The sequence below is a fragment of the Rutidosis leptorrhynchoides genome, chromosome 11 (genome assembly GCF_046630445.1).
Source record: "Rutidosis leptorrhynchoides isolate AG116_Rl617_1_P2 chromosome 11, CSIRO_AGI_Rlap_v1, whole genome shotgun sequence".
Taxonomy (NCBI): domain Eukaryota; kingdom Viridiplantae; phylum Streptophyta; class Magnoliopsida; order Asterales; family Asteraceae; genus Rutidosis; species Rutidosis leptorrhynchoides.
The window spans coordinates 139,114,092-139,128,023 of NC_092343.1; the positions used below are offsets into that span (position 1 = coordinate 139,114,092).

The 13,932-nt window shown below is 30.4% G+C and overlaps 1 protein-coding gene and 1 long non-coding RNA gene across 3 annotated transcripts; both read right to left on the reverse strand.

The window, feature by feature from the left end:
- Positions 1–937: 937 nt before the first annotated feature.
- Positions 938–2,230, reverse strand: LOC139877726 (uncharacterized). 2 transcript variants are annotated; one of them, XR_011768746.1, is made up of 5 exons: positions 2,147–2,214; positions 2,035–2,075; positions 1,852–1,909; positions 1,560–1,694; positions 938–1,239 (listed from the first exon to the last, which is right to left on the reverse strand). It is a non-coding gene; the product is annotated as an uncharacterized lncRNA (long non-coding RNA). The 2 variants fall into 2 exon arrangements; XR_011768747.1 differs by lacking the exon at positions 2,035–2,075 and having other exon boundaries at positions 940–1,239; positions 2,147–2,230.
- A 1,673-nt stretch (positions 2,231–3,903) lies between these two features.
- LOC139875003 (protein FAR1-RELATED SEQUENCE 11-like) lies at positions 3,904–13,682 on the reverse strand. The gene is made up of 6 exons (XM_071862390.1): positions 13,088–13,682; positions 10,203–10,348; positions 9,850–10,106; positions 9,666–9,738; positions 8,903–9,541; positions 3,904–3,930 (listed from the first exon to the last, which is right to left on the reverse strand). Exons 1-6 carry the CDS (start codon positions 13,680–13,682, stop codon positions 3,904–3,906), a joined length of 1,737 nt encoding a protein of 578 aa, XP_071718491.1.
- Positions 13,683–13,932: the final 250 nt, after the last annotated feature.

The following is a 13,932-nucleotide window of genomic DNA, read 5'->3' on the forward strand; positions in this document are numbered from 1 at the left end:
GTTTTAACCCAAGAACTTCATGGAAGGCCCAAGAACATCATGGAAGCTCCCTAGAACTTTCCCATGAGTTCTTCCATGGAATGGTATGGAATGTTCATGGAAATATCTATCTCCATGTATATACTTGAAGTTTCTAGTACTTAGATCCTAACCATTGATTTAGATTAATCTTAGCCATCCATTTTGTGTTAGAAGTAGTATAAATAGGGGTGGTCTCATTTGGCACACAACACCTCAAATCTCAAACATTCTCTCTTGTAAAGCATTCTCAAGCAATATAAGTATTTTCTTCAATTCCACTTGTTCTATAATATTTTCTCTTTTGGTTACTTGAATCGTTATAAGGTCCGAGAAAGGCTGACTTAGTAGAGACTAAGTGCCGCACGTGAGCTTATCGAGATAAGTCCGTGACACGGAGGTAGTAATAGCCAAACTAAAAGATATTTAAATTACTTTCTTATTTTTCGCCCAGCAAGTGCTACACAAAATGAATCTTTGGTTGCAATTTGCACAATACCACACCATTTTACCTATTTTGACTTGACCCACCCAATTGGTCACACTTATAATAAGCTACAATTATCATATAGGGGTGAATGATCTAAATTACATGATTACTTTCAATGAACTTGCATTTACTAGTTTAAGCCAATTAACTTAAAAAATACGAAAAAAAGAAGAAACAATCTTAGTATGGCTATTTAATCATTTTATTCAAAGGAAACCAAACTCTTACGTGATTTCAAAAATATCAGTAGACTCAAATGTACAATAATTTTCATAGATACATGTCCGTAACATGTCCATTTTTATTGAAAGAATAAGTTTTTTAAATAAACCTAAATTGCCTGGAAAAGTGCCAGTGACACCCCTTGATAAATAACTCAATTTCAAGCCTTTCAAATATAACTTGAAGCAAATGAACTTTTTTCGTAACTCAAATAGATATCCAGAAGCAACTAAATACAATATCCCACCATAACTAAAATCAAGATTAATAGCAACATATTATTTATTGTCTGGAATTTATCTTCAGGAATTAAAGATAAATACTATGATTCACAAACAATATACAATGAAAATACCTCAACTCCATACAAATTAAGAACATGACGTCTGTACCTTTTTAACATGTAGGGTATAAGAAAATTTATGGATTCACCTTCATATCTTCTCTAGACATAAGTTATTCTTTAACCAACGATAATTGCTTTAAATCCACATCATAAACCAATTGTTCTGAAAAAATAACCAAATTCCTAGATGAATTAGCCACTACCATTGAATCATCTAATTTTCTTGAACTCAAAAATCCCAATTCACCAAACATAGAATAACACTTGTGTTTCCTACTAAAGTTTCACCTAAAAAAACCCTTTTTCTTTCCCTAACATTTTTATGGATCTAACCCTTGACATACCTCAGAGTTAAGGGAAACAACCGAAATCAAGAGTAAAGTAGAACATTCTTACCATTAGAAAGGAATAAATTAATACTACTACTACTTTTCAAAACTCAATAGAAATATTAATGTGAAAAAAGGTAAGATTAGAACTTGCCCGAAAGATCGTTGAGGGTCTTTCAATATAGGTAAACTTTTACTGCATCATCAAAGTGAAGTCCTTAGTAGTAGAGAAGCAACTCAACCTTCTAGTATGGACTATGAGATTTATATGTCTAATTACAATTCCAAGCTGTAATAACATAAATACATAAGGATGAAGTGTGAAATCAGACCATAAATATATGTAACCTTTAAACTATTCGTAAGAAGGAGATATAGAAGAGAAATTGAAGCAAATTAAATTTCATGAGAAACCAGAGGAAATCCCACTTCAAAAAATTACTTACGCAAATCTTTTGCACTTCCAAGAAGCTTAAACCTTTCATCATCATTGTTTGCTTTTACCTAAAATTCAACAATAGTAATTGGTTATTACAAAACATTAATCCCTAATTTGATAGTCAAAACCCTAAAAAGAGAAAAATAAGAAGTAGCTTCAATTGATTCCAAATTGTGTTGCATCATAATACCCGTTTCATTCAAAAATTGTTAAATTGCATGATCAAAGAACCTACAAAAGTGAATAAGATTGTTGTTCCAATACAAATAAATCGAAAAAAAAAACAAACAAATTGTACATACCTGCTATTTGAAGATATTTTTTTCTTGAGAGGAAAATATTGAGAGCAATACTGTGCATACGGCGTGGTTTAAAACCCTAGGATCCGCCTATTGAATGGGATAATTTAAAAAAAAAAAAATTATGACATCATCCATATATTCTTAAATTTTTTTCTTTTTATTTTTTTATTTTCTTTTGTGAAGGAAAAAGCATAATTATGATGTCATCATTTTAGCATTATAATATAATCTATAGATAGATAGATGATTTGACTTCCTTTTTAAGAATACGTAGATAAATGTTAAATTGTAATTAGTTCATGAATTTATCAAGCCCTATGGGTTACACTTAAGCTTTCTTAATTTAAATGGATTCCATCTACTAATTAATTGCTTCCAATTAATACAAGAATCTCTACATTTTTAATTTTGGAATATTAAAATCCTTAATTAAATGATATATAACTGACAAAAATTATACTACTAATACGTAATACAGACTTTTATTTTTAAAACTAAAGCATCAGTGTCAAATTATTGACATTTAACTTCAAAACTCAAAAGAAATGTTGAAAACATACATATTCTTACGTCAAATCGTCACCGAACACTCTCTTTGTTTTCATTTATTATTAAATTCCAAAATGAGTAGCAAACATATTCAATACACAAAAAACAACCATCTAGTACTTCATACTTAATATTGGATTCGGGCATATTTCATCACCAGGTGCACATGACTTTTGTTGATCGTTTGAAGGTTCGACATCCAACTATGACGACCCTCATTTTTCCGTCTATATTTTTCTTCCTTATAATTTAATGCCCGAATAAAAGATTTAAGTATAATGAATAAACTTTATGTATTAATGAAAGGTCGTTATATACATACGAAATTAACGAACGTTAAACGAATAATAAATTTTATTCAACAACGTACATTTATAAGTTTATATTATATAACGGAACTTAAACATATCAATTAAATTATATAACGTATACTTATTATAAATAAGTTTATAATATACAATTTTGTACCAAAGTAACATAAGTTTATTAGTTAAACTTATAAACTAGTTATACTTGACATAGTTATATATAAATATATATAACTAAATAGTATATACATGTATATAAAATAAAAAGTGTATATAAACGTAATAACACTTATAAAAATAAAACTATACGACGATAACTTTTAAAAAATAAAATTTTAGTTATTGATATACTTTATAAAATATATATATATATATATATATATATATATATATATATATATATATATATATATATATATATATATATATATATATATATATATATATATATGAATATATATAAAAACCGTAAATGTGTATATATGTATATATATAACTTGTATAAAAGTTTAACAAAACTACAAATCAATTAAGAAAAGTTTTTACAATTTTAACATTTTATGATTTGATAAAAAGTTTTATAAACTTATGAGTTTAAAAAAAAAAAATCACTGTAGCGGCCGAGAGGTATTATATATAAAAAAAAAAATTTATTTCTTTTACTTTTATAAAACTAATCACATGTATTATTAGATCTAGATCCACTTTAGCCCATACCCTAACTAAATTATTAAGTGAAATGATTATTAGAGCTGGTGTTATTACTTTTGATTTTTAATTACAATTAATAAATCAATAATTTTATTTATATTTTTCTTTTATACTTTTATTAAATACAAATTTTTTCACTATAAATAGCACTCAAATCTCCATTACAAACTTACACCCAAAAACTTACTCTCACTTGAAGATCATACTCTCAAACCTCTGCAAAAATTATTTTTGTAAGTCTCCTTTATTTTTTTTATAGTTTTTATGCAGTTTTTGTATTTATTTTTGTATTCCGATCGATAATTAGGAATTAATTACCAAACCATTATAATTAAATAAATTAAATACATGATAATTAGTATCAAGTATCATAATGACTATAAAAATTATTTTTATGAATTATACATTCGAATTTATATTTATTAAAAATCAAAAATGAATTAAATATATATTTGGTATATATAGATATATAATAAATAAATAGTAAACGATTATATATATATATGTTTTTACAATTTTCACTTATCACATATGTTATACAAGTAATTATAAAAATTAATGTTTAATTTAATTGTCATTTTAAATAATTAATTTGTATTTTCTTTAGTTTTGCTACAGTAGCCGAAAACAGTGTTTTTAAAATAAAAAGAGAACTAAATGGTATAATATTTTTATGACTACAATAATTAATAGAAACTACTTTGGAACTATTAAGAAAGTTATAAAAATTATTTTTTTGAATTAATGAATATATATTTCTAGTTAATTTCGAATTTAAACTAATAACAATACAAAAGTTGAATTAAATAGTTAAACTATTAATATAATTATACAAATAATTTTTCTAAGCTTAATATACTAATATAAGCTCATGAAAATTATTGGTTGAATTAATTTAGTTGATTTAATAATTATTACTTTATAAACTTTGATTTATTGCAAACCGAAAAAGAAATTAGCAATAAATACTTTTACACCATAACAAAAATTTATAAAATTTTCCTAAGTTTATTTTGATCAGTAGAACCTAAGAAAAATATAAGATGTGGTGTTAAACTTGTTTACCTATTTATTTGCATTTTAACTATTAAAACAATTATAAAAAGTAATATTTAATACACAAAACTTAATATTAATGTATAGAAAATTTTTATTATGTTTTATACAAGTTACTTACTGTTATGAAATCAATAAAACACTTGTTAGCATCATTAGATAATTATTGGTGCTTATATTGATCTAAAACATAATTTAAACTATATATATATATATATATATATATATATATATATATATATATATATATATATATATATATATATATATATGTATCCTTACATATATATAATATATACATATTAAACACTTATAAGTAAAGTAATTAAAGTGTTGTATTTCTATACGCACCTAAAAACGTATTGGAACGGTATATTAGACGGGTATAGATCTTGATCTTTCTCGAGTGGATGGACGCTCGAAAGTCTAGGCGGAGAGTTTGGATTACCGAGTTAAAGGATCCTGTGGCTCAGAAACCTATGACCTGAAAAGGCCATTTTAAATTGAAAGTGTTAGATTGGAAGCTTGTCTAGTATGAAAAGCCTTTCCAAAACGATAAACCTTCTTTAAACTTACTATAAAAGAAAATACTTACACTTATCATAATACAGGCAAAACATCTAAAACTATTCTCAACTTATTCTTAGGTTGACTTCTCTGTGCTTCGATCATCCATACTTTCTCTTTAAGGAATACTTTCACTCACCGAATTACTAAGGTGACTTTCATAGCCCCACTCTTATTGCTATAGCACTTTTTATACTTACTGGGGTGAGACACATGCTGCTTTTATACTTTAAACAACTTAGACACAAGTACGAACCTAAACTGTACTATGACTAGCTTATGCTACTAAGACCCCACAGTGATATTTTTTAATTGTTTTCAGGATAAGGCATTCTTAATTATTGGGGGTAGGCCTATCGGGAGTAACGTCCCCGATACATTTGACCGCGATGTCTTTGTATTACTTAATAATGATTTAAACATGGTGATAAGGTACTGTCAACTTATCATCGGGGCAACAAAACAAACATTTAGTCTAAAATATCACGAATCAGTACTACTTTTGGATCTGCGTGATCTACTTTTATAACAAATCTTGTGGTCTAAGAACAAACGGTCAATCATATTTGTTAAACCTATGAATTTCACTCAACCTTTTTGGTTGACACTTTTAGCATGTTTGTCTCAGGTACTGAATGATCAGGACCTCTATATCTACTGCTTATGTGATGACTTACTTGGCTAGGATCAAGACTTATCGCATATTTACTTTTCTGCATTTGAACAATTTATAATTCTTGTAACGACATTATTAATCCTTCCGCTGCAAATTTGGTTTTATTCATATAGTATTTGTTCTCATTTTATAATATGTTGGTGTGTATTATGATATTGAATCACATTTCGCCCAGGCCCTAACTGGGGGTGTGATAGATTGGTATCAGAGCATAACCAGGCTGTTATAGAGAACCAGGATTGCATTTTATGTGTGCCTTACTTGTTAGCTAGGGTACCTTAGCGATCTAGAAAACTATAACCTTTCCTGCCTTAGACTTTAAATCACTTAGGATTACCTTAGAATGTTAAAGCAAAGAGTTCAACCCTACCTCTCATTCTTTACAATCCTAGCTTAAAAATCTAATCAAAATCTCTATCTTAATGTTAGGATGTCAAGCTATCATCAAATAAACAAAATGACTCTTTTCAAACCAGCTGAGAAAGATACTGAAGGATCTTCTACCAAAAAATCAGTTCGAAGCCCACTTTATAGTCCTCCTTCACCACCAATGAACTATAGCCCGAACACTCGTTACAACTCGCGTGGGTCTCCCGAATATTATCCAACCCCGAGAAATGAAAGCAAAGGAAAACATCATGCCAATACTGCTGACTCTCATCAACCGATGAATACTCCCAAACGGAATGCTCTTCAAGACCTCCCTAACTACGATAGTGACTTCTCAGGTTATGAGCCTGAAGAAGAGCCTATTAAAGAATCATTTGAAAACTCATCTCAAAAGAGAAAACAACCCGAACCCGCCGCCACTAGAGAAGCCGATCCATTATTTTGTAATAACATGGAACACGTAAGGGTGAAGTCTGATATCCTCAACCTTCAGCGAAGTTGTAATAAGAATAAAGAGTATAGTAGGCGCCAAGTTGCTTGGATAGAAATGCGTCTAAACAACCTAGAAAAAGAAAACACAATCTTGAAAGAAATCATCAAAGAGTCCTTCGACTCTCAAACTGAAAAACTAGAAAAACTTGTGAAAAATAACATGGACAAAGTAATGGAGACAGTAATGAAAGTGAAGACTGAGGAAGAACGGAATACCCGTTGGGGAAAGCAATCTCTTGCCTAACTCCAAGAACTAGTTGAGTCTAAGATGAAAATAGAGAAAAACCGAATCAATCATCAACTGGCTATCAAGGATTTCAACAAAAACTTTGTCAACAGCCGCATCACTAACCTCTACGATAATTTTGAATACCTCCACGAGAAACAAAAGGAGAAAAATGAAAAGATAGAGAAATTTATGAAGGAAGCTGAGAACGAGAAAAGGAAGAACTAAAACCTACCTTTTGTTTTCCTATTTTCCCTTTACCCATCTATGTAAAGGCTTATGCCTAAACTTTTTCCATTCCAAACTCGTGTAATAAAGGCTTATATAATGCCTCGTTTCCAATAATGTTAAGTGTTTATTTAAGCATATTGTCTTATTCACCTATGTGTGTTGTGCAAACGTTATAAATCATGATTGTAAACTTATAACATCTTGATTCTTCAACTAATAATGTATTTATGTATTGAAGATCAATGGCTCACTCAACTCGTGGTAACAACAACAACAACAAAAACAATCTTATACCAAATATCACTCTTTCTACTGAGCAATTTCAATTGCTGCTAGCGGCCGCCCAAGGCAATAACAATAACAACAACAATCATAATGTTCCTTCTAAAACTTGCTCCTATAAAGATTTTAAGAACTGTAACCCACCCACTTTTAGTGGAAAAGAAGAAGCCGTAGAACTGGTCCGATGGTTTGAAAAGCTAGAATCAATCTTCCGTATCTGTAACTGCGGAGATAATGATCGAGTGAAGTTTTCCACAAGTTCACTCACTGGCAATGCTATGACATGGTGGACTGCTCATGCCAAATCTGTGGGAATAGATAATGCTAATACTACCCCATGGGATGAACTCAAAGGCATGATGATCACTAAGTTTTGCCCAAGAAGTCAAGTCCAAAAGCTCGAGGCTGAGTACTGGGAACTCAGAGTTAAAGGAACCGATAACGAAAGCTATACCAATCATTTTTTGGAGCTTTCTACCTTATGTCCCGAAATGTTCCCAACTGAAGCCCGCAGGATAGAGCGGTATATCGAGGGTCTACCCGAGGATGTTCAAGGGAATGTGATTTCTGCCGAGAAGGTTACTGTGGATGTTGTGATCCACATGGCACAGAGTTTAATGATGGCTAAACAACTTAAACACAAGTACGAACCTAAACTGTACTATGACTAGCTTATGCTACTAAGACCCCACAGTGATATTTTTTAATTGTTTTCAGGATAAGGCATTCTTAATTATTGGGGGTAGGCCTATCGGGAGTAACGTCCCCGATACATTTGACCGCGATGTCTTTGTATTACTTAATAATGATTTAAACATGGTGATAAGGTACTGTCAACTTATCATCGGGGCAACAAAACAAACGTTTAGTCTAAAATATCACGAATCAGTACTACTTTTGGATCTGCGTGATCTACTTTTATAACAAATCTTGTGGTCTAAGAACAAACGGTCAATCATATTTGTTAAACCTATGAATTTCACTCAACCTTTTTGGTTGACACTTTTAGCATGTTTGTCTCAGGTACTGAATGATCAGGACCTCTATATCTACTGCTTATGTGATGACTTACTTGGCTAGGATCAAGACTTATCGCATATTTACTTTTCTGCATTTGAACAATTTATAATTCTTGTAACGACATTATTAATCCTTCCGCTGCAAATTTGGTTTTATTCATATAGTATTTGTTCTCATTTTATAATATGTTGGTATGTATTATGATATTGAATCACATTTCGCCCAGGCCCTAACTGGGGGTGTGATACCAACACATCGACATTTTGATAAATCTTACAAGTAGGCTTTGTATGTCCACTTTCCTTGCATATAGAGCATCTCTTAGTTGCTTTAGTCGCCAATTCTTTTCCACCCTTGAGACGCCTTTTTCTCGGACGTCCTTTCGTTTTTGACTTAGGTGGACACGATACATCTTCTTCGTCTCTTATATCTCCCAAAATAACTGGTTGATTGTCTAATGGCACAATTTTAGACACATCATCACCGTGTAGCGAATTACAACACCAACGTAGAGGCAAGTATGGCGGTGGAATTATAAAGCAATATGTGTAGGTCAAAACGCGAAATACGTGTCGACAAAGTATTCCCCAAAACTCAAAGTTTTTGAAAGTGCACGAGGCTTGACTTCTATCCCAATATACCTTGTGATTTGTATGATTTTCGCCATTAAAGTACCTTATAACGTACTTGTTACCTTCACCTTTAACAATTAAATATTGGCTTGATCTTTCGAATTCTTCTTGAAACTTCTTAAAAGCAAATGGCGTAAGAAGCTTAGAAGCTTGTTCTTCCAATGGCGATTTGACTTTTATAGATGTATTTCTTAAAGTAGTCAACATCTTTATTTGTGATTCTCCATTTTTAATTTCTTCAACCGCGAGATATACCTAAAGTATAACATATTATTATTATTTTCAATACATATTGCAAAAAATTGGAAGTCTTACCTTATGGCCACATTTAAATATACATGTAAACGAAACTAAAAAATAAAGGTATTTAACCACTAACCTGTCTAACAAAATCTTTCAAACTTGTATTCGATGAAACAAACTTCTTGATGAATCCATTAATGCTCTCAGATCTGCTAGTCGATACCATACCTCCAAAAAAATATTCACGAAGATATGCCGACGACCAAAACTTTCTTATTTCGTACAAACCCATGACATGTTTATTATTTACCAAATTATACCTGCCGATGATTAAAGGCCAATGATACTCAAACTCTTCAATTGAGTTCATCCTATAAAGCTTGTAAAAATCAGTACACCAACTTTGATACTTAGTACGAAGAAGACCGGTAAACCAAGAACTAAACTTTTCAGTGATATGCCATATACAATAGCTATGTTTTGTAGTTGGCATTTCGATAGCAATTGCTTCGGACATCCATCGATCTTGATCGGTAATTATTGTTTTTGGTGGTTTCTTCATTATCGTGAGAAAAGTCTGCAACACAAGATAAGTATATAAGTTGTTAGCAATAGAGTAAAACATTTAACACATTTTAAAATACATTTAGATAAAATAAATTGGAAGTCTTACCTTCATCAACCAACTAAAAGTATGTTTAGTCTCATTTCGAAGAAGTGCACTACTAAATAAAACCGTTTTCCCATGATTGTTGACGCCTACAAAAAGTGCGCATGGCATATCATACGCATTTACCTTGTAAGTAGTATCCAAGGCAACTACGTCACCATATTTAACATACCAATCAAAGCATTCAGAGTAACACCAAAATATGTTTTCCAATCTTCTTTGTTCGTCCATAGTATATGAAATGTCCCGTTCTTATTGATTAAAAATGTTCCATATTAATTGATTTCGTTGCGAGGTTTTGACCTCTATATGAGACGTTTTTCAAAGACTGCATTCATTTTTAAAACAAACCATAACCTTTATTTCATAAATAAAGGTTTAAAAAGCTTTACGTAGATTAAATGACAATCTAAAATATCCTGTTTACACACGACCATTACATAATGGTTTACAATACAAATATGTTACATCGAAATCAGTTTCTTGAATACAGTTTTTACACAATATCATACAAACATGGACTCCAAATCTTGTCCTTATTTTAGTATGCAACAGCGGAAGCTCTTAGTATTCACCTGAGAATAAACATGCTTTAAACGTCAACAAAAATATTGGTGAGTTATAGGTTTAATCTATATATATCAAATCGTAACAATAGATCACAATATTTCATATTTCAATACACATCCCATACATAGAGATAAAAATCATTCATATGGTGAACACCTGGTAACCGACATTAACAAGATGCATATATAAGAATATCCCCATCATTCCGGGACACCCTTCGGATATGATATAAATTTCGAAGTACTAAAGCATCCGGTACTTTGGATGGGGTTTGTTAGGCCCAATAGATCTATCTTTAGGATTCGCGTCAATTAGGGTGTCTGTTCCCTAATTCTTAGATTACCAGACTTAATAAAAAGGGGCATATTCGATTTCGATAATTCAACCATAGAATGTAGTTTCACGTACTTGTGTCTACTTTGTAAATCATTTATAAAACCTGCATGTATTTTCATCCCAAAAATATTAGATTTTAAAAGTGGGACTATAACTCACTTTCACAGATTTTTACTTCGTCGGGAAGTAAGACTTGGCCACTGGTTGATTCACGAACCTATAACAATATATACATATATATCAAAGTATGTTCAAAATATATTTACAGCCCGCGGTGTTACTACGACGGCGTAAATCCGATTTTACGGTGTTTTTCGTGTTTCCAGGTTTTAAATCATTAAGTTAGCATATCATATAGATATAGAACATGTGTTTAGTTGATTTTAAAAGTCAAGTTAGAAGGATTAACTTTTGTTTGCGAACAAGTTTAGAATTAACTAAACTATGTTCTAGTGATTACAAGTTTAAACCTTCGAATAAGATAGCTTTATATGTATGAATCGAATGATGTTATGAACATCATTACTACCTTAAGTTCCTTAGATAAACCTACTGGAAAAGGGAAAAATGGATCTAGCTTCAACGGATCCTTGAATGGCTCGAAGTTCTTGAAGCAGAATCATGACACGAAAACAAGTTCAAGTAAGATCATCACTTGAAATAAGATTGTTATAGTTATAGAAATTGAACCAAAGTTTGAATATGATTATTACCTTGTATTAGAATGATAACCTACTGTAAGAAACAAAGATTTCTTGAGGTTGGATGATCACCTTACAAGATTGGAAGTGAGCTAGCAAACTTGAAAGTATTCTTGATTTTATGTAACTAGAACTTGTAGAATTTATGAAGAACACTTAGAACTTGAAGATATAACTTGAGAGAGATCAATTAGATGAAGAAAATTGAAGAATGAAAGTGTTTGTAGGTGTTTTTGGTCGTTGGTGTATGGATTAGATATAAAGGATATGTAATTTTGTTTTCATGTAAATAAGTCATGAATGATTACTCATATTTTTGTAATTTTATGAGATATTTCATGCTAGTTGCCAAATGATGGTTCCCACATGTGTTAGGTGATTCACATGGGCTGCTAAGAGCTGATCATTGGAGTGTATATACTAATAGTACATACATCTAAAAGCTGTGTATTGTACGAGTACGAATACAGGTGCATACGAGTAGAATTATTGATGAAACTGAACGAGGATGTAATTGTAAGCATTTTTGTTAAGTAGAAGTATTTTGATAAGTGTATTGAAGTCTTTCAAAAGTGTATAAATACATATTAAAACACTACATGTATATACATTTTAACTGAGTCGTTAAGTCATCGTTAGTCATTACATGTAAGTGTTGTTTTGAAACCTTTAGGTTAACGATCTTGTTAAATGTTGTTAACCCAATGTTTATAATATCAAATGAGATTTTAAATTATTATATTATCATGATATTATCATGTATGAATATCTCTTAATATGATATATATACATTAAATGTCTTTACAACGATAATCGTTACATATATGTCTCGTTTAAAAATCATTAAGTTAGTAGTCTTGTTTTTACATATGTAGTTCATTGTTAATATACTTAATGATATGTTTACTTATCATTATATCATGTTAACTATATATATATATATATATATATATATATATATATATATATATATATATATATATATATATATATATATATATATCCATATATATGTCATCATATAGTTTTTACAAGTTTTAACGTTCGTGAATCACCGGTCAACTTGGGTGGTCAATTGTCTATATGAAACATATTTCAATTAATCAAGTCTTAACAAGTTTGATTGCTTAACATATTGGAAACATTTAATCATGTAAATATCAATCTAAATTAATATATATAAACATGGAAAAGTTCGGGTCACTACAGTATAAACATACTGAAACTTCTCATTATCTTCTCTTAAACATTTCATATGATTGATAAGGCTCATAACATCACTTTCTCCAAGCTTGTTTTTAACTTTGGTAAATAAATTGCGAATATCTCTTTCAAAGAATGAAAGATCTCCGTGTTTGACATGCTTTTGGAGTTCCATGACTCGGATAATTTGACGTACATTAAGTCCAGCTTCTTTGTATAAAAGTATTTGATCCTCGTCCTCCTTCGTGATGATGCGGTTAACCGGAAGGAAGCGCATGTCCTCTTTGGATAATAGCTCATGATTGTTATCTTTAATGAATTTTGTAATATGCCATTCGTCTGGAAATATATCACAACTTTTTTTAAATGTGAGACGCACATGTGCATTGCACCCACATCTTACAGACCCCCTGTTTCTTTGATCTTTTGATGGATCACGTGCTTTTAATGACCTTTTTTCTCCACGATGACAATAAATGTCACGTCTTACAATCCTATCTTTTTTCTTGTCGGAGCGATCCTTGCGAATTGCAAACCCATGTTGCATGGCATAGTTCTTATAGAACAAATGTGCTTCTTCAAAGTTTGAAAAAGCTTGACCAACAAAAGGTTCATTATCTAATATTTCATCCTCTTCTTCATTTGGGATAGTGTTCAAGTCCAGATTAATCATGATGTACTAATAATATGCGTACAACACAATAATTAAATAAATAAATATCTAAATTGACATCAACATTACTTAAAAGATTCAAATACTAACTATGCTTAATCGATTAACATGAAGTACATATATGAATAATTATACGAAACTATTGTGTACTAAAATTAAGTAAATTTCACATACACGTAAGTGTGTATTGTATTTTTTTTTTTTTTGTTGAATTTTCACCTCTAGATGAAAAATCATCACCCTATTTATG